This window comes from Penicillium cosmopolitanum (genome assembly GCF_028827165.1).
Source record: "Penicillium cosmopolitanum strain IBT 29677 chromosome Unknown utg000006l:49.0-5199605.0:1.0-5204138.0, whole genome shotgun sequence".
In the NCBI taxonomy this organism is placed as follows: Eukaryota; Fungi; Ascomycota; class Eurotiomycetes; order Eurotiales; family Aspergillaceae; genus Penicillium; species Penicillium cosmopolitanum.
In genome coordinates this window covers 3,614,530-3,639,062 of record NW_026622676.1, presented here as the reverse complement: position 1 = coordinate 3,639,062, position 24,533 = coordinate 3,614,530, and the positions used below count along the sequence as shown (strand labels likewise).

The 24,533-nt window shown below is 50.5% G+C and overlaps 10 protein-coding genes across 10 annotated transcripts; 5 read left to right on the top strand and 5 right to left on the bottom strand.

The window, feature by feature from the left end:
• Positions 1-204: 204 nt before the first annotated feature.
• Positions 205-634, bottom strand: N7509_005879 (uncharacterized protein; the record flags this gene model as incomplete). Its single annotated transcript, XM_056630516.1, is given in 2 exon segments — positions 205-464; positions 478-634. 2 exon segments carry the CDS (start codon positions 632-634, stop codon positions 205-207), a joined length of 417 nt encoding a protein of 138 aa, XP_056489818.1.
• A 1,932-nt stretch (positions 635-2,566) lies between these two features.
• Positions 2,567-4,245, bottom strand: N7509_005878 (60S ribosomal protein uL30; the record flags this gene model as incomplete). The annotated part of the gene is made up of 4 exons (XM_056630515.1): positions 2,567-3,026; positions 3,091-3,257; positions 3,474-3,585; positions 4,229-4,245. 4 exons carry the CDS (start codon positions 4,243-4,245, stop codon positions 2,567-2,569), a joined length of 756 nt encoding a protein of 251 aa, XP_056489817.1.
• Positions 4,246-4,541: 296 nt separating this feature from the next.
• Positions 4,542-5,409, top strand: N7509_005877 (ESCRT-II subunit protein SNF8; the record flags this gene model as incomplete). Its single annotated transcript, XM_056630514.1, has 2 exons — positions 4,542-4,974; positions 5,048-5,409. The coding sequence occupies 2 exons, from the start codon at positions 4,542-4,544 to the stop codon at positions 5,407-5,409; spliced, it is 795 nt and encodes a 264-aa protein (XP_056489816.1).
• Positions 5,410-5,992: 583 nt separating this feature from the next.
• N7509_005876 (TDA10 family protein) lies at positions 5,993-7,291 on the bottom strand (the record flags this gene model as incomplete). Its single annotated transcript, XM_056630513.1, has 5 exons — positions 5,993-6,147; positions 6,203-6,318; positions 6,374-6,397; positions 6,464-6,966; positions 7,136-7,291. 5 exons carry the CDS (start codon positions 7,289-7,291, stop codon positions 5,993-5,995), a joined length of 954 nt encoding a protein of 317 aa, XP_056489815.1.
• A 706-nt stretch (positions 7,292-7,997) lies between these two features.
• On the top strand, positions 7,998-10,830 carry mfp (putative peroxisomal multifunctional beta-oxidation protein (MFP); the record flags this gene model as incomplete). The annotated part of the gene is made up of 3 exons (XM_056630512.1): positions 7,998-8,153; positions 8,215-8,442; positions 8,515-10,830. The coding sequence occupies 3 exons, from the start codon at positions 7,998-8,000 to the stop codon at positions 10,828-10,830; spliced, it is 2,700 nt and encodes an 899-aa protein (XP_056489814.1).
• A 777-nt stretch (positions 10,831-11,607) lies between these two features.
• Positions 11,608-14,049, top strand: N7509_005874 (E3 ubiquitin-protein ligase; the record flags this gene model as incomplete). The annotated part of the gene is made up of 1 exon (XM_056630511.1): positions 11,608-14,049. The coding sequence occupies one exon, from the start codon at positions 11,608-11,610 to the stop codon at positions 14,047-14,049; it is 2,442 nt and encodes an 813-aa protein (XP_056489813.1).
• Positions 14,050-15,463: 1,414 nt separating this feature from the next.
• N7509_005873 (uncharacterized protein) lies at positions 15,464-16,969 on the top strand (the record flags this gene model as incomplete). Its single annotated transcript, XM_056630510.1, has 1 exon — positions 15,464-16,969. The coding sequence occupies one exon, from the start codon at positions 15,464-15,466 to the stop codon at positions 16,967-16,969; it is 1,506 nt and encodes a 501-aa protein (XP_056489812.1).
• Positions 16,970-17,385: 416 nt separating this feature from the next.
• Positions 17,386-18,422, bottom strand: N7509_005872 (uncharacterized protein; the record flags this gene model as incomplete). The annotated part of the gene is made up of 4 exons (XM_056630509.1): positions 17,386-17,598; positions 17,648-17,744; positions 17,806-18,142; positions 18,194-18,422. The coding sequence occupies 4 exons, from the start codon at positions 18,420-18,422 to the stop codon at positions 17,386-17,388; spliced, it is 876 nt and encodes a 291-aa protein (XP_056489811.1).
• Positions 18,423-18,636: 214 nt separating this feature from the next.
• N7509_005871 (MFS transporter) lies at positions 18,637-20,763 on the bottom strand (the record flags this gene model as incomplete). The annotated part of the gene is made up of 7 exons (XM_056630508.1): positions 18,637-18,955; positions 19,017-19,070; positions 19,118-19,183; positions 19,241-19,430; positions 19,491-20,284; positions 20,424-20,557; positions 20,629-20,763. 7 exons carry the CDS (start codon positions 20,761-20,763, stop codon positions 18,637-18,639), a joined length of 1,692 nt encoding a protein of 563 aa, XP_056489810.1.
• Positions 20,764-22,032: 1,269 nt separating this feature from the next.
• On the top strand, positions 22,033-23,813 carry N7509_005870 (putative cysteine synthase B; the record flags this gene model as incomplete). Its single annotated transcript, XM_056630507.1, has 3 exons — positions 22,033-22,288; positions 22,341-23,170; positions 23,277-23,813. The coding sequence occupies 3 exons, from the start codon at positions 22,033-22,035 to the stop codon at positions 23,811-23,813; spliced, it is 1,623 nt and encodes a 540-aa protein (XP_056489809.1).
• Between the last annotated feature and the right edge of the window lie 720 nt (positions 23,814-24,533).

The window sequence follows — 24,533 nt, the reverse complement described above, 5'->3', positions numbered from 1 at the left end:
CCCATGGACTGGCGTAGCGCCTAGCGGGTATGATAACTGAGGTTTCAACGTCCTTTGGTTTTTCCAGCAGCAAGACATAAGTGAAAATTGTACATATAGCGAAAGCAAATGACAAAACTTCAAGCTGGCTGGTAGGGGGCTTTGAATAGAGCCGTTCGCTGAGTTGGATTATAACCCACAAGATCTGGCCCATGGCGACCATCTTTACAACAATGTCGCCTTTGTTTCTGTCGGATATATCGCCCTCTGTGACTGCGGGAAGCTTCTGATGCCGTACTCCCACGCTTGATATAGTTGCTTGCCATCCAGCACCCAGATGTCAGCTTTGAGGGATTTAACACTGTCGCGATAACCAGGATCGTAAGATGCTATCGAAGACTCAAGGAGGGCCGTTTCTGCTGAACTCGAGTTGATTTCATCTTCTTTCCAGTCAATCGGGCCTATCCAGCGCGAAAGACGCGAAGCTCAGATATTTACGTATGGATGATGCGCGGTCTCTCCTGTGAGTGACTTGGTTTTGCGGGTGCTGATTTGGATAAGAATACATCCCTGGATCATCCGTATCACGGTTGCCTTCGTCTTGGAGAGGTGCGGGAGCAGTGGCGTCGTCAAACTTCACAGTAAAGCCGCCCATATTTGCGAAATAAATATGGGACTGTGTCCATGGAATATCCTGTTTTTTCTTACTGTTGTCGAAATAGTTTTTCACAGCCGATACTGCGCTGTAGTCGCAGAGAGCTTTCACAAAGGCCCATTCAGGTGATAAGATATTCACCACCATCCAACAGCCCTTCCAAAACGTTCGATAGAGTGCACGGGCGCATTTCTGTTTCCAATTTCGAGGGCTCGATTGGATTGGAACATTTAAATGGAGGACCGACCAAGTGCAAATCAAAATAACTGATAAACATTCCAGATGATATCTAGAGTGCCTCGGGTATTTGGCGATTTGACAAACACCACAGCATCTCCGGGTCGTAGGGTGCAGTTGGGGGAGCAAATCGTCAGGATGTAGATGGTTTCTTCTGCGGTCTCGTTATAAAGTATGTAAAGGTCCGTTCTGGTCTGAGACCTGAAGGCTGAAAGAATTTCGGTTCAGAGCCCTAGTAGATCATCTTATAGTTTTCAGCAAATCCCGCTACGATGGAAAAAAGTGATCTGTATCAAATGCCCAAGCAGCCCGGCGCGAGCTGACTTTCTATGCAGTTTGCTCGCTCAGCCCCTAGCGCTGACCACTTGCAGTTGGCTACTAAAATAGGAGCCCCCAGAGCTGTGTTTTATCGGCCTCTTACGGCGGGCGCTACGAGATACATATGCCAAGCTCCAACATCTTACTCGTGTTTTGATTTTGTTGGCTAGAATGAAACCCTCAGCCTTAAAACTCCTGTTCGTGGCTTTGAGGTTCCTTTTCGGAATACGAGGCAGGTGCAGATACTAGTTTGATGATTGTCCTCACCTTGTATATTCACTGTCTAGTGCGCATAGCGGGCAAGCCATTCGAAGATTAGAAACTTGAACTTTACCGAATCTGACAGCCGAATTGGTATTCAATTCAACAGTCAATTGGATATGGAATACGAGATTATTCCAGTTAAAATATCTTGAATTCGACTGCAACTAGTGTACCTTCTAGTGAGTAGACCCCATGGATGCCTCGTTGCAGAGCCTCACTCAGCCTTATGCCCGCAAACTCTGGCCTGGTCAGTTTGCTCCAGAGTCCTACTACAAGTACTACTAGTAGCTACCTATGATGCGTTTGTTCAGAGAGTCCAAGTTATCTATTGGGGTTTTCAGCCTCCGACCTAGAAAGTTGACTCGGGCTCGAATTTAACCTGGAGTTACTAGTTAGTACTAGTATTTGGTAGGACCTGACTGGATTATAACTAAAAGTCTTATTGGGCTACCTGTGTTGTCGCTGTGAATTTCCTGAAATATTATGACAGCTTTTGATCTAGGTAATATATATCTATCCAGGTGGAAGGTGGACGACGTACCAGCACCGGACCGCCGTGCACTCCACTGGCAGGGCTGGAATATATTTCAAGATTGCTTTGAAAGTACTAGTATGAATTTTAAAACCAGGAAATTTGAAGAGACGGTTTGAATTCAACTGTCCTCCAAGAATCAAGATAGTACTAGTAGCGCCAAAAGAACTTCAAACATCGAAAGCAACTTGAACAAGGTTGGATCCCGCAAGAGTCCACCTGGGCAGCCAACTTGAACGAACCACAATCCTGCCTGGGGCCGCAAATATTTGGAGTCCAATTTTGTTTGCTCGCTGTGGAGACCTCGTGACTAGAGTGGGATTCGATCAAGTACGTAGACTACAATTAACTACAAGGAAGAATGCAATTCGGGTTGTCTGAAGCATTAAATTACCGGAAATCCCAGACCGTATCGCTAATTGACTAAAGAAAACACAGCCTGTGTGCCTAAACAACCCATGACAATAACGTCGTTAAAAGTAAAATTTTTATTGGTGACGAAGAGACAAGCAACCCATCCAAAGGATAGGCCTCTAGACCCAGCGCACACCGAATCCCCCGATTACCGAAGAGAAAACAATCTAGTTCATCTGGCGGATGAGACCGTTGATGTTCTCCTCACGGTTACCGGTGTCACCACCCTGGATGTAGTGCTTGAACTTGCGGGTGCGGAAACCACCGTTGGGGTTGGACAGCTTGAAGGGCCACAGGAAGTTGTTGGCCTGCTTGAAGTTGGGGCCGACGGTGTAGATCTCGTGGATCAAATCCTCCATACAGACAATGCCGTACTTGCCGAGGTTCTCCTCGATAAGCTGGTTGTCGGTCAGGGGAATGCGCATCTTGTCAACCTTTCCGTAACCGCGCTTGTACAGAAGCTCACGGACGGACTTCAGGTTGGGGTAACCGTAGGCGATGTAGGGGTTGACAATGGTCAGCATCTCCTGGGTAGCCTTGGTCAGGCGGATGAAGGTACCGCTGTTGATCTGGATCAGACGCAGCAGCTGGAGAATCTTGCGGGGCTTGGGAGCGATCTTGTTGATACTGAAGGGTGGGTTAGCCAGGTGCTTGGGAATGAGATGGAAGTAAAGATTAAGTGAGAACATACCCCTTGATACGGACAACGAAGACCAGCTTGGGCTCATCCTCAACGTAGAAGTTACCCTCCTGGCGGGCAGCGCGGCCGAGGCGGATCTTCTCGCGCTCTGCGTCACGGTACTCCTTGACGTAGGACTCAGCGCGCTTGAAGATAACACCACGCTTCTCCTTGTTGGCCTATGGGATACTGAGTCAGTAAAGAGGTTCCCAAAAAGCATGGTGATAAGACAAAGTGTATGTGTCATCAACAGGATCAGACCCGAAAGATGGTTGACATGCGACAGCATCGACCTTTTGGTCTAGTCGCGTGGTTGGTGTTGTCATCAGATAGTTGGAGAAGGGTGTGGGTGGGGAAGGAAAGATGCGAAAAATGCATGGGGAGAGGAAACCAACCTTCTTCTTCTCCTCGGCCTCAGCACGACGCTCGGCGCGGGCGGCCTCCTGGCTCTTGCGCTTCTTCAGGAGAGTCTCAGGGACGAGGACATGGTCCTGGGTAGGGACGGAGCTGGGGCAGGTTAGTACAGTCTGTCCGCACAAGTAACAATGACTTGAGACAATTCGCCGAGCGTAAGAACTGCAGCATAGCGCCACATTCTCGAACTGAAGGCAATAGGATAAAACATAACTCGACGAAATGTCTTTGATCAGTGAGGGCTATGGTATCTTGTGGGTGTTTGGTGCTAAAGGGAAGTCCCGCTACTGATGTGCATGTTCCAGCAACAAGGTTCGCAGAAAATTTTCAACCACCCGACAAAGATTTTTCCATGTCCGCCTTCATCCGACAATACCCCAAACAGATGTTCAGGAAGTATGCGTTGACGCTATTCGCTCCATGCACAATGACTGCTGTTACCGCATCGAAGTGTGGAATTGCAAAAGCTGAACAACAATGGTTTTGGAAGAGAAGGCCATCATAGCTTTCAACCTCAAGACTCCGTCGCCCTTTCCTGTCGGTTGTTCACTTGGAGTCGCACAGGCAAATCGAAGGATCGATCGAGCAGGAAGAGGGTGTAGGAAGGATCGAGCTGGTGCCCAGCAGTCATCGTCGGGAACGATGACTGTAGCATCTCCAGCGAGAAAAGGACGACTATACCGGCAACCTCACAATCTCGAAAGATTGAATCAATCAGTAAGGAAGGTAATCATACGTGGTGACGGAGGCCATTGTGAAGGTCGTCGCGAAGATGGCTGTCGGCGAGGTTGTCGGGAAGAAAAAGTTCGACTCCCTCGAACGAAGAAAAGAGAGGATTTCGCTTGTGTGGGTGGATGCCACTAACCATGAAAGGACTAGCGTAACCACCAAACAAGCTAACCAAATATGGACCACCTTACCCTTATCGACGCATATCACGTGTGATTAGGGCTGTCTCGTGCTTCGCGGTCAGATGACCTCATTCAAGTAGGAAGGACCCCGCGTGTCTCCGCAACTGGCAACAACAACACTTCTATTTGGTCATCAGCATGTCTCGTCGTGGTGTTGGGCTGGGTGCCTTTGCCAACCGAACTCAGGCAACTCAATCCTATGCCACCCATGGCGCCAACCTTCGTTCCACCCATCTGTCCTCGCTCCAAACCCAGCTCTCGGTCTTCCAATCGTTGCTCCATACCTTTGCCCTAGAGCACAGTTCAACAATCAAGTCCAACCCAACGTTTCGCGCTGAATTCGCGCGCATGTGTAATACTATAGGCGTGGATCCACTAGCCGCCAGCAATGTTAAGGGCAAGAATAGTCGCCGAGGATTAGGAGAGGGAGGCAGCTTCTGGACCCAGATTATGGGCGGGGATATGAATGACTTCTATTTCGAAGTTGCTGTGCGAGTTGTGGAACTTTGCCGGGAGACACGAGCTGAGAATGGTGGACTTATTGGCGTCGAAGAATGTCGGAACCGGGTAGGTAAGGGGAAAGCAATTGGAAGTGGGCTTGAGGTTTCAGAGTATGATCACCTTTCCCCTTTACCACACCATAGGTGTACCTGCCGAGCGCTACGGGTCACTAACAATACTCTGCTCTTATAGAGATGATATCCTTCGGGCCGTTCGTTCCCTTGAACCTTTAGCGTCGGGCTTCTCTATTGTCCGCGTTGGATCTAAACAATATATTCGATCAATTCCGAAGGAGTTAAATACTGATCAGGCCACGGTACTTGAAGCTATTCAGGTCCTGGGCTTTGTCAGCGTTTCAATGCTGCGACTTAATCTCACGTGGGAAAAGGCTCGCGCACAAACTGTGATTGACGATCTTGTGGCGGATGGTCTCGTTTGGGTGGATGCCCAGGGACCGGAGAAAGAGTACTGGTCGCCGCAGAACCTCTTGGATGACAGTGGATGAAAGGATTCCCACTAAACTGAGTATCAAGCCTCCCAACTCCAATCACGGCCAAAAGTCCTCCGCCGTTTAGACCGAGCATAAACCAGCTCCGAATTGCAAGAATGGTCGCCGGTCAACTAGGTCAACAGGTCACCGGTTCCTAAGTCCACCAATATTTACAGGAATGAAACTATTTAAACCGACGACAACCCGAAGAACACGACTTCAACTAGCCCAATCGTCTTCACCTTGGGGCTTGAAGTGGCTGACAATGTGGGAGCACAAAAATCGAGCCACCACATGTTGTCATGGCGCAGATACCTGAAACTTATTACACAGGTACCGCGGCACTACAGATTGAGCAAATGAAAGGCAGATAGATTGGAGGATTTGCCGGTGCCAAATTATCAACGATACCCATGCCCTATAAATGCGATACCTACCTAGCCTTTCAAGTTAACCTGTTGCATCTAGAACCTACCAGTACATTAATAGTCATCAAGTTCTACATATAATTTGACTGGTGTATCTTCGACTCGAAAAGCTCCAATCTTCTTTAGTAGCAGCCATCTAACATCTATAATTTAGAACCTCAAATGGTAGATCAGATCTTAATCACCTCCTGGACCCTTCTGTTCCGGTCAACCACCAGTCGGAGTTGGCGATCCTTCCACTCGGATTCGGATGTCGAGGTGTTCTGGGTAGGCTTGAAGACACCCCCGCGGAGTGTATCGGTAAAGAGTTCATAGGAGGGGTAATCTGTCGTACAATTAGTATTGTGTCCATGCAAGCTGTGGGAAAGTATAATACGAACAGCCATCCACGAAGTGGTTCACCTGATCTTCGGTCATGCCGGTGCCCTTAGTGGCACGCAGACCGCGCTCCTGCTCCTGACGCCATTCATAGACGAATCGGAGATTCTGCGCATCGCTAGTCCAGAAATTAGTATTGAACGCCGCTTCAATATACACCGTCATCAACCTACATATGAATCAAAGCGTCGAGTTTGCTTTTTAGAAGTCAGCCACATTCAATAACCACACTCAGTCATTCCCCGAAAGGGGATCAAACTCACTCAGTCAAAGCATTGTATCTCTTCAGCGACTCATTAACAGTCTTCACATCCTCAAACCGGACATGCCCCAATCTTCCCTGATAATCACCACTCTCTTTCTGCCTCACTGCATCCTCCCAGAGCGTGCGCAGGGTATTATCGTCCCGCGGCCGGAACCCAACACACCAGCCCTCAAAGATGACAACCTTGATCTTCTGCTGTCCCTCGGCATTCACGACTTCCCACTGCGACTCGGGCACTCGGTCTCCTTGACCGGCAAATGCAGACTTATCATACTGCGGGATGGCGGTTGGAAGCTCCGCAGCGAGTGAGGCGAAGACTTTCTCTCCGAGCGCTAGGTCATGGGTTGATGGCTGGCCGCGGTGTTGGAGAAGGGGATTTGTTGGGTGAGCTTGTGCGAGCGCGACTTGATCAGCGTGGGTTAGATATATATCGTCCAGAGACCAGGTCACGACGGAGAGTGAGTATGGCTCGGCACGGAGGGTATCCTGTAATGTTGACACCTGCGGGTCATTGTTAGTTGCATTGATTGCATGGCACTACGCCGAGGAGGAGTATGGAGCATAGCATGGAGACCGGGGAATCGCTCGGGACAGGTCAGGGTAGGAAGTAGACCGACTAGCCGTCCCGAGGTATCAGAGAGAGAGATAGGCCGGTCGGAGTTCAACGTACCAACACCGTCTTGCCGGCGCCCTGCACGCCATTGAGGCCTAGGAAGAATGGCGGGGTATCGGCATTGGTGTTATTTTTATGACGGTCTGCGTGGGCGCGGAGACGCTCGAGCAGAAAAGGTATACAGTGTTGTGACTTGTCGTCTATTATCGGCATTTTGTGGGGTGGTTTTGCCTTGAAGGGGGATGTTTCTATGGGGTTGACGGGCTAATGCTAGTTTTATTCTATCGGCTACAGTGGCCGGCAAGTTGTCCGATCGGGCGGAATCTGGAATCTGGGGTCGCGGGGTAGACATTAAGGGGTGTACTGCTTCTATCGGGCGAGACAATCTAGCTGTAGAGAAGACTTCACTATCCATGGTCTTTCTGGGATGCTTCCAAAAGTGTCAAATAGTCGACCTAGATATTAATTGATGATTAAATCATGCATTGATTACAGTGTTGCAAGCACATGGCGATGACGTTGCCTGTCACATGTCTGAGTCAGCGGGACTCGGTATGGATAAAACAGAACAAAATGGCATAAACGGGAGCCAAAAAGGAGATGTAAGATGGGTCAAGGGCCATGAACAGTGCATGAAATGTCCGGCATAGAAAAAAGTATCAATTACCTTCTCCTTACTAGAATACTCGACTGCGGACTCCTCCGTAGTGGTGGCCGGCAGTCGGCATGTGAAGCAACCGTGTAATGTAAGGTAATTCCCCCCATTTCTTACAGCGCAAACGAGCCGAGGTCTGTGGCTGCCCCAGCTCTCGGTTGACCGAGCTCATCCTTAAACTCCCCTCTTCCCCTTCTTCTCTTCCCTTCAGTTCGAGCTTTCTTTGAGAACTGTTTGAATCGGACTTCTCATCATACACAAATAATGTCCGATCTACGCTTTGATAACCAGACGGTCGTCGTCACCGGCGCCGGCGGCGGTCTGGGAAAGGCATATGCCCTCTTCTTCGCCTCAAGGGGCGCTAACGTCGTGGTCAACGACCTCGGTGGTTCTCACAAGGGTGACGGCAAGTCATCAAAGGTATGTAAATTTCTATGAAAGACAATATTGGTGTTCCCCAGCATCCGCTAACATCCTCAAGGCCGCAGACCTCGTTGTCGAGGAGATCCGCGCCGCTGGCGGTAAGGCGGTTGCCAACTACGACAGCGTCGAGAACGGTGAGGCCATCATTGAGACTGCCGTCAAGAATTTCGGCCGTATCGATATTCTCCTCAACAATGCTGGTATCCTCCGTGATATCAGCTTCAAGAACATGAAGGACGAGGACTGGGACCTCATCAACCGCGTTCACACCTACGGCGCATACAAGGTAAGCAAGCCATAGATGCTTAAAGAAGATTCCTCCAGAGTGCCAGTACTGATCTATTTATTCTTCAAATAGTGCGCTCGTGCCGCTTGGCCTCATTTCCGCAAACAAAAGTTTGGCCGCGTTATCAACACTGCCTCCGCTGCTGGTCTCTTCGGTAGCTTCGGCCAGGCCAACTACTCGGCCGCCAAGCTGGGTCAGGTCGGTTTCACCGAGACTCTGGCTAAGGAGGGTGCTAAGTACAACATTATCGCCAACGTCATTGCCCCCATCGCTGCTAGCCGCATGACCGCGACGGTGATGCCCCCAGATGTTCTGGACAACCTCAAGCCCGACTGGGTTGTTCCTCTTGTTGCTCGTCTGGTTCACTCCTCCAACACCACCGAGAGCGGTGGCATCTACGAGGTCGGTGGTGGCCACGTTGCTAAGCTCCGCTGGGAGCGATCCAAGGGTGCTCTGCTCAAGACCGATGACTCCCTCACCCCCGGAGCTCTGGCCGCTAAGTGGAACGATGTCAACGACTTCTCCAAGCCTGAGTACCCCTCTGGCCCCGCTGACTTCATGGCTTACCTTGAGGATGGCCTGAAGTTGTCTTCCGCCCCTAAGGCTCAGGAGCCCGACTTCAAGGGCCGTGTTGCTCTCGTTACTGGTGGTGGTGCCGGTCTGGGTCGCGCATACTGCTTGCTGTTCGCTAAGTACGGTGCCTCCGTTGTTGTGAACGATCTCGTCAACCCCGACAATGTCGTCGAGGAGATCAAGAAGGCCGGTGGTAAGGCTGTTGGCAACAAGGCCAACTGTGAGGACGGTGATGCTGTCGTCAAGTCCGCCATTGATGCCTTCGGTCGCATTGATATCCTGGTTAACAACGCCGGTATCCTGCGTGACAAGGCTTTCACCAACATGGATGACAACCTGTGGAACTCCGTTATCAACGTTCACCTGCGTGGTACCTACAAGGTCACCAAGGCCGCCTGGCCCTACTTCCTCAAGCAGAAGTACGGTCGTGTTGTCAACACTGCCAGCACCAGCGGTATCTACGGAAACTTCGGACAGGCCAACTACGCCGCCGCCAAGCTCGGTATCCTGGGTCTCTCTCGCACTCTCGCCATGGAGGGTGCCAAGTACAACATCAAGGTCAACACCATCGCTCCTAACGCCGGTACTAACATGACTCGCACCATCATGCCCGAGGAGATGGTCCAGGCTTTCAAGCCCGACTACGTTGCTCCCCTGGTTGTTCTGCTGAGCTCCGACGCTGCTCCCGAACCCTCCACCAAGGGTCTGTTCGAGTGCGGTAGCGGTTGGTTTGGCCGCACCCGCTGGCAGCGCTCTGGCGGCCACGGCTTCCCCGTGGACGTCAAGCTCACCCCCGAGGAGGTCCTTGCCAAGTGGCCTCAGATCACCAACTTCGAGGACGGCCGTGCCGACCACCCCGAGGATGGCTCTGCTGGTACTGAGAAGATCATGGCTAACATGTCCAACCGCGCCGGTGGCAGCGGTGAGAACGAGACCCTGGCCAACATCGAGAAGGCCAAGTCTCTCACCACCGAGGGCAGCGCCTTCGACTACACCGACCGTGATGTTATCCTTTACAACCTGAGCCTGGGTGCCAAGCGCACTGACCTGCCTCTGGTGTATGAGAACAGCGAGTACTTCCAGGCTCTGCCCTCATACGGTGTGATCCCCTGGTTCAACACCCAGACCCCGTGGAACATGGATGATATCGTGAAGGACTTCTCTCCCATGATGCTGCTCCACGGTGAGCAGTACATGGAGGTCCGCAAGTTCCCCATCCCTACCACTGCCAACACCCTGACCTACCCCAAGCTCATTGACGTCGTCGACAAGGGTAACGCTGCCCTGGTCGTCGCTGGCTACACTACCAAGGATGCCAAGACCGGCGAGGATCTGTTCTACAACGAGTCGACCGTCTTCATCCGTGGTAGCGGTGGTTTCGGTGGCTCTCCCAAGCCTACCGCTGTTCGCCCCAAGGGTGCCACCGCAGCCTACAAGGCTCCTCAGCGTGCCCCCGACGCTGTTGTCGAGGAGAAGACCTCCGAGGACCAGGCTGCTCTGTACCGTCTGAACGGTGACCGCAACCCTCTGCACATCGACCCCGAGTTCAGCAAGGTCGGTGGCTTCAAGACCCCTATCCTTCACGGTCTGTGCTCTCTCGGCGTTGCGGCCAAGCAGGTCTTCGCCAAGTACGGTGCCTACAAGAACCTCAAGGTCCGCTTCGCCGGTGTCGTGCTGCCCGGTCAGACTCTCAAGACTGAGATGTGGAAGGAGGGCAACACCGTGCTCTTCCAGGCTACTGTTGTCGAGACTGGCAAGCCCGCCATCACCGGCGCTGGTGCGGAGCTCCTCGAGGGCGCCAAGGCCAAGCTGTAAAATAATCATGATGTCAATCTTTGTGGATGAAGCGTTTTTGCTCTTTGAATTGACCTGGCCATTGGCACACAAGAGAGCTGGGATGAAAAAGGAATTCCAGATCGAATGTGGCTTCTTGGTTTCAAGTTGTGTATGTACATAAATTTGGATTGTTCAAGTTCTTTGTTTTATTTATCTATTCCCACCAATGAGACATCTCGGAAATTGGAATCTTGGAACTTTGTACTCCATAAGTACCGTACTAGATCTACATAATCTTGCGGAGTACGGAGTACTACTCCGTACTGTGTACAAATTGTAGGTAATCAGAGTGGATCCATTCTATCCTACGCATTCCAATGGATATCATCCATTCTCTCGTTATCGGAACTACCTTGAGGTATAGGATTCTTGGGTTATCAGCCCATGGTGGACTGATACATCGCTGGTGCAGCCGACGCGACTTCAGCGCAAGGGGTGCTCTAGAACTCCACCGGCCCGGAGATAGCCTCATTAGGACTAGATGCAGAGTAGGAGGCTTCACAGATATTGTACAGAATGCAAGCAGGGTCTTTTCAACTAGTAGCCAAGGGTCCTGTGATCCGAACTGAGTCAGTATCTCTTGGTATAGGCAGGCAACACCATATTGTAGTCATAGTGCCCGCCTTATGTAACCGGGGTTCTTAGTATTTGGGAGCGTGGCCCTTCATTCTTCCAACAAACACACACCCTCACTCCTCCTACTCCGACTCACCCTGGACCCGACCATGTAGCAGACACCCTATCGTATCTCCCACCATGGTGCTCTCGCTGTCGGTTCCCGGCTTCTCCAGATCTTCATCCTCCACCTCCACCACTCCCCCGCGCCCCGCCGACGGCAACGCGCCCGCACCGCAGCCGCAGCCGCAACAGCAACAGCAACAGCAAACACAGCCAGAACAAATACCGCAACCACAACCCCGACGCCGTGCCTCTGCAACTGGCTCCTCCTCCAGCTCCTCTTCCACTAAACGCAACTCCTGGAGACCTTCCATACTAGCAGGTTCCTCAACATCACCAAGCAACCCTTCCATCACCCTCGAAGCACTGAGAAATAACCCGTTCGGGAACACGTCACGATCTCGCTCAATTCAGGTCTCCGCCGAGGAAATAGAGGAGCAGATAAGAGAGCAGGAAGAGCTCAATGATGCACTCGAGCACCTCGCGCGGATATTCCCCGATGTAAGAATCGAGGTCTTCCGCGAGTTGTTGGTACGATTTGATGGCCAGAGCCGACTACAAGTCTGCGTGGAACAACTGCTCCGACATAAGAAAGAATGGGTATCTGGTCGTTGGAATCTCCCGAACGGAAACCGAGATGGGGGTGGAGAAGATGAGAATAAGAAAGACGATCGGGCTACCGCATTAGCAGACAACGCGGCGACAGCGGAGACTCTAGTCCCAGCCGAGGAACGCTTTCGATCCGAGGGATACAAACTTGCAGTACGGAACGCCCTCGGGAAGGAGTTCAGTAGCCTCAGCAAGAGTACAATTGATGCTGTGCTGGCTGAAGTTAACTTCAGCTACGTGCGAGCACGACCAACGCTACGGGATCTCGCCCGGCGGACCTGGCGAGCTACTTTTAATAGCATTTTCCCTTCCTTCAAACGCAAGAAAGATAAAGATGAGCACCCGCTTCTGTCATGGCAACGGCGTTCAGATGGGGAGCTGACGCCCCGATTGAAAGAAACTGGAAGTGTCGAGCTTGACGACGAATTGCATGCGTTCCTCGTGGCCCCTGTGCTTCGGCAAAGGCGGGAGGAGCAAGAATTGAGCGATTTTCGGTTCGCTTCCGATGTGAATGAAAAGGAAGCTAAGGCCGCCGATGCACTGTACGAATGTGAATGCTGCTTTGCCGACGTGACCTGGGAACAGGTCTCAACTTGCTCGACCGACGCCCATATAATCTGCTATCATTGCATCCAGCGAACAATATCCGAAGCCCTCTTTGGTCAAGGATGGGGCAAATCCGTCGACCTGGAACACACTACCTTGAAATGCATCGCACCTTTGTCTTCCGGTTCCTGTGATGGTTGTCTTCGGCCCCAAATCGTGCGGCAGGCCGTGCTGCTGGACACCGCTGGCCTAGAGACGTACCGCAAGTTCGAGGATCGACTGGCGTCCGAAACCCTTTTAAAATCGCAACTTAAGCTCATCAGATGCCCATTCTGTTCCTACGCCGAAGCTGATCCGGTGTATCACCCATCCTCGCGCGGTATTGGCTGGCGCTTTCGCCGAGATGGAGGTGTTATCTCCAGCATTTTAATGTCTCTTCTTATTCTTGACCTTATCCCTCTACTTATACCCATTCTCCTAATTCTCCTGCTCTTGGACCCGCCCTCCGCCAAGGCAATATTCAACAACGCAATCCGACACCTCTGCCTCAAAATCCGGCCCAAGAGATTCACTTGTGCCAATCCCTCTTGCAAGAAAGTCAGCTGCATGACCTGCCAAAAATCATGGCAAGACCCACACGTCTGCCACGAACCACTCCTTCTTGACCTCCGCGCAACAGTTGAAGCAGCCCGCACCGCCGCAGTAAAACGAACTTGCCCTCGCTGCGGCCTCTCCTTCGTCAAATCATCCGGCTGTAACAAGCTCACCTGCGTATGTGGGTATTCCATGTGCTATCTCTGCCGCAAAGCCCTGGGCCCTCCTATCCAACCGGCACGCCTCGCAGCTCCCATGAACCGTGCCGCAGCCCGACAGCCTGCAACCGACGGACCCGCAGAAGATGATGGCGGCGGGAACTCCGACGAGGACGAGTTTGAAGAACCGGAAGGCTATAAGCATTTCTGCGAACATTTCCGTATTAACCCCGGCTCTCGTTGCACGGAGTGTAGTAAATGTGACCTCTACCAGGCAGAAGATGAGGAAGCAGTTGCCCGACGTGCAGGTGAAAAAGCTGAACGCGAATGGCTCTCTCGTCAGGGGGAGTCAGAGTCAGCTAAAGGTACGGGTGCTAGTGCCTCCATATCTGCTATGGGGCTCCGCAATGTTAACCAGGACCTATCTGCTGGTGCGGACGGAAGTACCGGTGGCGCGAATCGGTCGTCGAATAATGCACTCTGGGACCTGGGCCCGCGTAAACCGTGGAGTTATTGGTTGGGGGATGTGTGGGTGAATGGGAGGTGGAAATTAGAGTGTCAGGTTTTTGTGGATTGGATTGTTGAGCAGGTTGTTGTTATTGACGAGTTGTGATGGAGAGAGCAAACAGAGCCCACTGTTTCTCGCCTCGCTGGCCATTTTCTAGACTCTCCTCTACTCATTTTCCCGACCCCTTTTTGTTCTTATTCTCTTTTCAGACCAGGATGTGATCTTCCCCACTAATTGGCGTTTGGATCTTACTGCGGACGACTGATGACTGATATGACAATTCGTGATTTTGTGCTAGGCTTAGCCTCACTTTCTTTAATAATTTTATTTCTGCTCTTAATGGTGATGGTTGAGTAGAAGGAATTCAAATGATATACCAGCGCTCTTCGCATAACCGCCCCGAAGTAATATCCCTGTCCCTGCATCACTCTATACCTAATCCCCTGCCCTGTACGCCTAGCGCTGGCTTCAAGTTGTGGTATAATTAAGTGCTCGAGTCAACCGAACACCTGGATCTGACTGAACACTAGTTCGAACACTAAGAAGCAATCACCTACTAGTAGTATACGGAGTGCTACGGGCGTAAGAGACAACGTGCGTAGTTCTAATACTAGCAGAACAACGATAGATACAAGCTTATGCCCCCACAGCATTACATCGGCAAAAGGTCAGACGTCGGGCCCACTCTTCCATCAATATAATTTACTAAACTTGGGCTCATAAACGGTGTGGCTGCCTCACAACCTAAACTTCCACAAGTTAAAACCAGATGTGATGAAAAATATTAGTACGGAGTATGCATAATCAATTTACCACCAGATTGGTACTGATATTATTCAACAAACCCAGCTGTATAGCCATAGTTAGAGCAGTTTCCCAAACGGGGAACGGTTTCGACAAACTCGCCCCACTCAATCCTTCACAAAACCCTTAAAGGAAAGTGGACTATCAAATGGCCCCCAAGGCTGCGGGACCCCAAACTTGAACCCATGGCCATCCCAGTCATTCTCGTCCTTCAGCTGGGTCCCCTGATGAAGATGAGTGGCGCCCGCTAGGCTCGATCTGTTGGGGGTCCCTGTAGATCATGGCGTTCCGGCATTAGATATGTCCTACTCATGGGGAGATGACTGCATATCACTGGGATGATACATTGAAGTGGGGGCTATAAACTCCGTTCTTATGTGTCAGAGACTTTTTATCATGCTCAATTTAATGTATTCTGCTTTGCCCCGTGAGCGTTACATTGTGGGTCTGTATTGAGGAGATGCATATGCCGTTAGAGTTAGCGACAACCTTGGAAGACACCACTCTCCTTGTGAGGAAGGCAATCAATCTCCTAGCAGGAGATAAATAGAAGATAATTTCAGGAGGAGTATCGGGATTCATACTCTTCGTTGCCACTCCTTTTACTTTGGGAGTTATCACTCCTTCGAGGTTTGACTTCTTCCTGTCGTCTTTCATTCTCATACTACTGCCATTTCCTTTCGACATTGATTCTTTGTCTATATTTTGAAGCAACATGCTTCTATCACTCGCTCTTACAGCTCTTGCTGCTCTTTCTGAGGTGCAGGGAGCCTCGGCATCTTCCGAATTCACCAACCCTCTCGTTGCCCCTCGTCGTAACTTCAAGCGTTGTGGTCAAGTCTCCAAGTACTATGGCCAACACCTTGAGGATTGGAACACCTACAAGACCGGTGATTGGCTTAATAACTGGTGGAACAACAACACCGACCTAATTGAGAAGAACTCTGCCGGTTTCGCAGGTGCCTTTGGACAATGGGCCCTGGGAAACCCGGATTGGTCCTGTCGTGACGATGGATCTAGCACGGATTGTGATCTGAACCTGTGCGATAACCGCGTTCTTAACGATCGTGGCCGTGACATTCGCCCTACCTACTACGTTCTTGAGTCCGTCAACCGTCTCCACAGTTACTTCAGCGGCCTCTCGCAGGCGTTCAACACCGCTGCTCTCAGTGCGGCTCTCGCCAAGGACTCGTGGGCTACAACTTTCTACACGGACAAAGATGATAAGAGTTCCGATAGTCTCAAGAAGGTCCTAAGCCTCGTCACCACAATTGTCGGAGTTGGCGCTGCTTTCGCCGGTATGGGTCCTGCAGCCGTTGGAGCCGCTGCCGGTGCTGGCTCAGCCATCATTTCCGGTTCAAACGGTGCTATCGGTATCGCCCTTGGAAACCACGCCGACGACACCTTCCAGAAATCCGCCGACCTAGGCGGAATTCTCAGCAAGGTGGTCGTCGAGTCGCTGGAGTCATTCACAACCGCTAACAACCAACTCATGGACGGCCAGAGCTACGGAGATGCCGATATCCGCAGCTACATCTCCGGCGGGGCTTTCGTTGATTTTCAAGGCGTCGACAAGAACGCCGTCACAGACTCCATGTCTAACATGCTGATCGGAACCTCTATCAACCAGCTGTATCGCACGCAGAAGATCTTCATCTTGGGCGGTGGTGCCTGTGGCGATAACCAGGGCATTGGCTCCGGTCCTCAGGAATCGGTCATCTGCCGCGATGGCAAGGCCTGGTACCTGTACTACTGGCAAGAGAACAGCGGTCCTTCGCTCAACTCGCACCAGTGGGGATGGGTCAACCCGCCCCCTGGCTCGGACAAGCTCGGACAGGCCGAGTACAAGGGTGTCAGTGTGGAGGATATTCTCAACTCGTCTCTCGATGCGTGGAACGTTGCTGGATACGACTACAACGCTGACACTGCGGCCTCGCGTGCGCACGATGCTATTTCCAGTGCATGGGCTAGCCCCGGCTCCAAGGGTGCGTCTTGGGAGGGTATCTTTACTGTCCCTGTTTGCGATGTCAGTGGTGCTATTGGGCAGAACTGGGATCATGGAGAGTATATTCTTCAGCCTTATGGTCATGAGAGCCGCCCTGTTTGGTGTGGTGATCTTTGCGGCGATGCGGATAAGACTAAGGCTTTTATCGAAGCTGCTCAGATGAATGGTTTCCAAAGCCCTTGGCACCTTTGCGAGTCGAAGCCTAGCTACGCATAAATCTTTGGTGTGGATAGTGTGAGACTTTATGGTGTGAGACTGAGGGACTGAGGTGATATTTTTGGGTGACTTTATTTGATTCTGCCTTTAGTAGTTATAGTATTCATATAGTGACGAAGGAGGTAAATTCTCTTGCCCTTTTTATCTACGGCTGCCTTTGCTTGGATCTTGATTCTAAACTGAAGTGACATTCTCTCCGTAATACTGGCGAAGGGACATGGCTAAGAATAAGAAGAGGAAGCGGGCGTAACTTGAAGAAAGAAGCACATCAAGGAAGCGAGGAAGAGTCCGTCAGAAAGGTAGAAATCCGGATGGTAAGCAATATGGCGTAAGAAAGGACATCAAGATAGCGAGGGAACAGGAGAGAGCGAAAAAAGGGAAAAAGAAGCAAGAAGCAAGGTCATATGGCAACGGAATCACTCCACATCCATATCGTCATCCTCCATATTATCCTCCACCGCTTCAAGGTCGAAGATCAGTCCGGATTCCCCCGATCCTTGCGCTGTGTGGCGAGACGTGTGTTTGGAGGAAACGGGTGACATTGAGGCCGCTTTCTTCATGAGGTATACTAACAGACCGAGTACCTGGCCGTAGTCGTTTCCAACAATATCGAATGTTTTGCGTGACCACTAGGAAATATTAGAATCGAGATCGCTGATGAGATTTAGATGCACTTACTTGAGACTCATTGTCAAGCTTGAGGAAGGTGAAACTCTGGGAATCGGTAGAAATCCCATAAACGGTGGTATCTGACTTTCCGAAGTCTTTCCGCTGCCTGTGTACGCAGCCTTTTGATACATCAGTATAAGAGCGCGTTCGAGGATATCGTGAAGTACTTGCCCATATAAGCCAGCGCCTGTGGAACCCCCATCGAGCCATAACTGAGTTTCTTGGCCTCCATTATTATGACGTTGACGTCGATGTCTTCCTCCTCTCCGTACCATATGCCGTAGTCAGGACGACCTGAAAGGACCCATCTCTTTCCCTTCCATTTTACAGGGGTATATGCCCATGTTCGTTCCGTCTGGATGTTCAGTGGTCGAGCGGACTTGTTTTTGGATGACGACACGAGGTCATGTGCGTAAATCAGAAGCAAGTTCAGCTTGCACCTGATACTCGCTTCATTCCGATTGCTGGAGCCGATGGCACGGTCGGTTTTCTCCAACCAAAGTTCTAGCTGATGTTAGCTCATTTTGATTTATGCGATCCATTGGGGCAACATACTTAAGACTGATGGGATGGGGATGGGTACAATGTGGTCAAACTCGTCGTCGATCACCAGAGTCAGATCAAGGATGGTCTGAACTTCATCCTGATCTAACGAAGTCACTGGGAGCGACAAGGGATTCTCAAACTCCTCCATGATTTTTTCTAGATCCTTAGAGTCAAGCTTGTTTGCCAGAATGCCGCGAATGCGGCGAAATACCTGCTTGTAATAAGCGACAGTAGGCATGGTGGAGATATGGTGTTGATGAGAAGTAAGAAAGATAAGCCCGTGAATGAAAGGAATAAAGAGTGAGAGAAAGGGCCGCGACCAGAAGCAAAAGAAGGTGAATTGGGTTTGTAGACTGCGTCGGTCTTAGTTCTTAGTTGTTGAGCCTGATTTCCAAGGCATAGATATTCCCGATTGGGCTTAGTAGTTGGTCATGAGCGGACCCATTCGTCATTCAACCGCGCTTCTCTTCATCCAGCTCCCCATTGACTCGCTTCTTAGCCTCCTCTTTCAACTGTTCATCGTCTGATCTCTTCAGCCCCACTTGAGGCATTAGCCACCAGGCCAAGAAGAAGGCCAAGGCAGATAGCGAGGCTCCAATGATGAAGACAATTCGGAAGCCCTTCTGATAGGCTGGGATCAGGACACTGCGGATATGCTCTGCGTCTTCGGGCGACTGTTTGGAAAGATAGTTTTGGGGACTTGAAAGAAGTGACCGTGACTCGGAGACGCCAAGGTTGAGGGATGAAATGGATGATCCCAAGACGTTGTTTCTGGGGTTGTCAGTATGACGGAGTAAGATATGAGGTTAAAGTGCAGGGCGAAAGTACTCACATTATTGTACCAGCAATTGCTAGGCCAAGGGTACCACCGAGATTTCGAACAAAACTGAAAGTTGTTAGATAGTGCATAGTGTTAGATGATGTTATACTTACTTGCGGAATGACGTGACGACAGCCATATCACGTCTTTCGACACCAGCTTGTACTGCAATCAGCGACCTAGTAGAATAGTTAGTGAAGAACTGGGCATACTTGGAAAATAGTATCAAAGCGTACGGCTGCAAGGTATTACCGACACCAGCGCCAGTCAGGATTCCATATCCAATTTGTTTGCCGAGCCCAGATGATTGGTCCAGTGTTGAGAAGAGACCAAGACCAACAGCCCATATAACCCAGCCGAAGAGGATACACTCTCGATAACGACCGACCCAGTGCACGACAAGGCCAGAAAGAGTACTACTGACAGCTGTGGGGTTGCAGTTAGCGTCGAAGCACACAAGTAAAAGAGAAAACAGCATTGACTTACTCTGCATCAAAGTAATTGGCAGTAGCATAGCACCAGCCTTGACTGTCGAATATCCAAAAACAAGCTGGTAGAAAGTAGGAATATAATAGACCTGGACCAGGAAGTTCCACCCATTGACGAACATAGTCAAGCAAGCTCCGTTCACAATTCGACCACGGAAGATATGCACAGGGACCAGGGGGATTCGGGCGCCCTTCCATTGCCACGCTACAAATACAAGGGAAATCACAAACCCAACAACCAGGGTCACGATGACATGGACCGAATTCCATGCATACTCACCACCACCCCAATTCAGACCGAGTAGCAAAACCGCCGTTCCACCCAAAGCCAACAGGGCACCGAAGAAATCAATCGCTTTCAACTTCAGTTTCCAGTCTCCCTCAACCTTGCGCAATGGCATGAAAAATAGCACGAAAAGGGTTGTCAGTGCAGTCAATGGCAAATTCAGTCGAAAGATCCATCGCCACGAGTCGTGTGAGATCGAAGCTAAAGCTCCGCCAACGACGGGTCCAATGCCGTTCGCAATTGCTACCACTGCACCGAGGATTCCTTGATATTTGCCTCGTTCTTGTAGAGGAACCACGTCGCTCACAATCATTTGGGCCACGGTCATTAGACCTCCACCACCGACACCGGTGAGTGCGCGGAAGACGACGAGTTGGGTGACATTTTGTGCGAGAGATGCGGCTAGCGATCCGATGAAGAAGATGCCGAGTCCGACAAATAGGACAATTTTCCGTGACCATATGTCGGATAATTTGCCGTAGAGGAGCTGGAAACAAGTTGATGTTCTGCGACATTAGCTATTTGCCTCCCAAGGGGAAAAAGCGAGAAAAACAAGCGATGTATAGAGCGGAAAAGCAGTTATGGCAAGAATGAACGAATGAATAGACTTAGAATAACGATAAGGCACTTTGTTCGTTTACTTACACAAAATAACCACCGGAAATCCAGGATGTTTGGTCACTCGCTCCCAATGAATTGCCAATGATGGACAGACTGGCCGCCAGCGTCGTCTGGTCCATCAAGGCCAACAGGTCAACGGTCGAACATGCTAGGAAGATCTAGTGGAGTCAGTCCGATCGAACATCAACTTGTTATCTGATTTAATTTAGTCGCGTTTGGCGATACTAACGGTGATGATGGTGCGCTTGGGCACATAATTTGTTTGTTCGTTGAAAAGTACCCGAGCCCCATTTTTGTCCGCCAAATCGGCATCCGAGCAGTTGGGGCTGGAGTGGCCTGATCTATTTTCTAGAACTCCGGGCATATCGTGTGCAACGGGGATAGGTTGCGATGGGTAGCCAGGTATCCTCCTAGATACTTCTAGGGATGTAGGAAGGAGTTTCTGGATGAAGCAAGATGCATTCAGGTTGATTTTACGCTTCCCCTTTTTCTTGGTCACGTAGGAAGGGACCAAAAAAATAAAAAGAATTCAAAGGAAATTATTCGATTCAAAATAATATGGATTACGGATCCATCCGATCCGAAGTAATGAGGCCATCCATCCTCAGACCCGACCAGACCGCATTTCTGAGTGCCATCGGTGCTATTCAGACGCGGTCGGACCTAAAACGACATGGATCGACACGCAAAAGCGGCAGCTGGATGACAGGCGCTGATCGGCGGCGCCCAAAGTTTTCAAACCTGCTCAAACACTCTCAAGGTACTTACGCGATCTCGCATCTTTTGTCGGAATCATATCGACATCTGGTAATTCATGGGGTTTGGCAGCAAAGTCGCCAAGTGAGAGCTGGCAGCTTGAGGACCTTTAGTATATAGTTTCTGGGCATTGTCTTGGTATTTTTGTAGTAGGGGACCTTGCTGCCCTCTATTACTGCTGATCGCAGACTAAAAAGCACATGGTAGCGTGTCATTCGTACTGACGAATGACGAATTCCACAATTTGCCTTCTAGAACGATCACTTCCCCGAATACCACGACGGGGAAGCGATGCGAGTCCCGTCGATCTCTCCGTTTTCAAATTTCCCGATCCAGTTTCCATGACAAACTAAAGGCAGGCTGACCAAGGTCCACGCCATCGGCGTCTGCACGCCATCTAGAGCTCACAATTGGGCTACAGTAGCAATTTCAATTAAACTATAATAATTCCCGAGGCAAACCTCCTAAGGTACCCAGCGCATTACCTATTTTCACTGACCCACCGCCCTCCTTCCTATTTCATCGTCGCGGGGTGTTGTTTTTTGGCGCTTGCAGCGTTCTCGGAACGAGCTGGGTCTGATTTGTCTTACCCCTCTGCTGGCTGGCCGTGGTAGCAACATACCATAGACGGGTCAAAATTGTCACAGTGGATCTGAAGATGAGCGGCTTTTGCGTCTTTTCTTTTTACACCTTTCGGGTGCCAAGCCGACGCAAAGGGAAGAGGGGGGGCCTTCAAGGGACTCTCCTCAGCGGCTTGATCGACATGAAGAAGTATATCTGGGGAGCTGGCACCCGGGTTTTTCTCTCCTTCCCTTTTTTTGTGCAACCAGCGTGAGTATCAACCTTGGAGTTCTCATCTCTCGGCCCTTTCAGTATTATGGGCGTTGGTGGAAGCAAGGTGTCAGATACTTTCGATACTACTCCTGATCATCCTGATAAAATGGCCAACATCAATGAGAAGAATGTGTACTTCGGTACGGATTCACTGAAGAAATACTTCAATCCGGACTGTCAGCCACCATTGCCTCTGGTGGAATTGCCCGAGCATCTGAATCCATATTATCATGATGGAGTTCGGATATATGCCAAAATGATGACCATGCACCCCGCCAATAATGTGAAGAGCATGCCAGGTATGACAAATGCCTGAAAATAATGCGAGTATTTATACTTACATATTGGTAGCGTTAAATATGCTCGAGTCGAGTGTGCAGGCCGATAAGACCAACACCATCATCGAGTATAGTTCCGGGTCGACGGTCATCTCCATGTCCATGATTGCTCGAGTCATGCACGGTGTGCAAGACACTCGGGCTTTCTTAAGCAACAAGACAAGTGATGCTAAATTGAAACTGATGCAATTCTTTGGACTGAACATCACACTGTTCGGTGGTCCTTCTCAGCCTGAGCCCGTGGACAGTCGCGGTGGTATTCAAAATGCCCGCCGTATGGCCATGGAATCCGAAGATATTGTCAACCCCAACCAATATGAGAACGATAAGAACTGGCAGTCTCATATTCGCTGGACTGGTCCTCAAATTTACAAACAACTGCCCGAGATCAACGTCCTCTGTGCGGGCATGGGTACTTCCGGTACTATGACAGGCCTCGGAACATACTTCAAAAGCGTCAAGCCATCCGTAACGAGGCTCGGCGTGTGCACAGCAGCTGGAGACCGGGTTCCTGGACCTCGCTCCTTCGCTCTCATGCGACCAGTGGAGTTCCCCTGGAAAGAAGCAGTGGATGTGATTGAGGAGGTCGGATCCTCCGACTCATACACTCTTTCTCTACAGCTCTGCCGCGAGGGGCTGGTATGTGGCCCGTCCTCCGGATTCAATCTTCAAGGTCTGTTTCAGATGGTATCAAAGCGCAAGGCAGCTGGCACATTATCCGATCTGGCGGGTCCAGATGGATTGACCCACTGCGTATTCCTGTGCTGCGATCTCCCATACCAGTACATCGAAGAATACTTCCAGAAGTTGGGGACCACACAATTCCCTCCTATCCGCAACGAGGTAAGCACACTTTCCAAAAGAACTGGATCCAATGCTATGACCTGTCGACGCCACAATACAAATGAAACCTCGGTGACCCCGTACTAATCCACTTTCTTCCCCGCAGCGCCTGACGAAAGTTGATCTCCACCGCTACGATGAGGCCTGGGAACGCGATGCCCTCGAAGTACTACCCGAGGTATACGGATCACCACGCTCTCTCGCAGAAACGCCGCTACGAGAAATCACGCTGAAGCCTCAGCACCGGGTGATAGATTTGCGAAAAGCAGCTGACTTCGAGGAGTGGCATTTGCCCGAGTCGATTAACCTGCCGCTGATCAGTGCTGGCCCGCACACGCCGTCGCCGTTTTCGGATCCTACGGTGCTGGAGGCGCAGTGGGTGGAGCTGGAGCAGATCTTCCATGATAGATTGGTATCGGATCTTGGATCGCATCACGTTGTGGTCGTGTGCTATGATGGGGACACGGCACGCGTGGCAACCAGCGTGCTGCGGGCCCGCAGCATCGAAGCGGATAGCGTACGTGGGGGATACCGGGCACTGAAGATATATGGGATCGGAAATGATGGGCCCATCACTGCGGATGAGAAGGTCAAGGTACCGATTGCAACAACGGTTTCGGTATCGGCAGTGACCCTTGATTGAGGAGAATGTCGGGAGTCGAGAATGTAGGGTTGGTCGAGCCATGTGAGCGGCTAGTCCCGATGCGGTAGTTCTGGGACATTTCTTGTTTTCTATTTCTTATTGTTCTGTCTTGTTCTTTTGTATATACACGGATATTATGATACTCTCAGCTTGGTATATGAAATCACAGGCTATTTTCTTTCTTATTTTCTCTTTTAATTTCTATGGTTCATGAAACCCTAGAAGTTTGTACCAAGATCGGACTGTGTGGATCCACTCTCCTGTATTATCCGGGGAGAGGGGCGTTGGGTTGCATAGTTACGTCAGTGAAGAAGATTTGATCTGAAGAGTGAACTTTAGTACTTTCAATAATCCGAAGAATCCGAATGGCTCTTTGCGTAGAGTATGTCAGTAACTTGGATAATCTGGCGACTGGTGTAGAGTCTAGACTATACCTGGCATCTCCATGCGAAGAAGTGTAGAAGGGGCCGTGCATTGTCAGGGGTCGATCACGCTCAAATCTGCTCAAATCTAAGCTCCCCACCTCTTTAGATCAAAAAAAGCCACCAACGTACTTTAGACGAGGTAATTCGCTCTAATATGAGCAGCTCCGCTTTTGGGCTGGGTGTTCCCGGGACACAAGCATTGAACTAGCAATACTATAGAAGCAAAATAGAACAATGCTGCAAAAAAAGGGGCAGTCTCCAGGGCTCAAGAATGTCTAAAAAAAATACGGTAGAT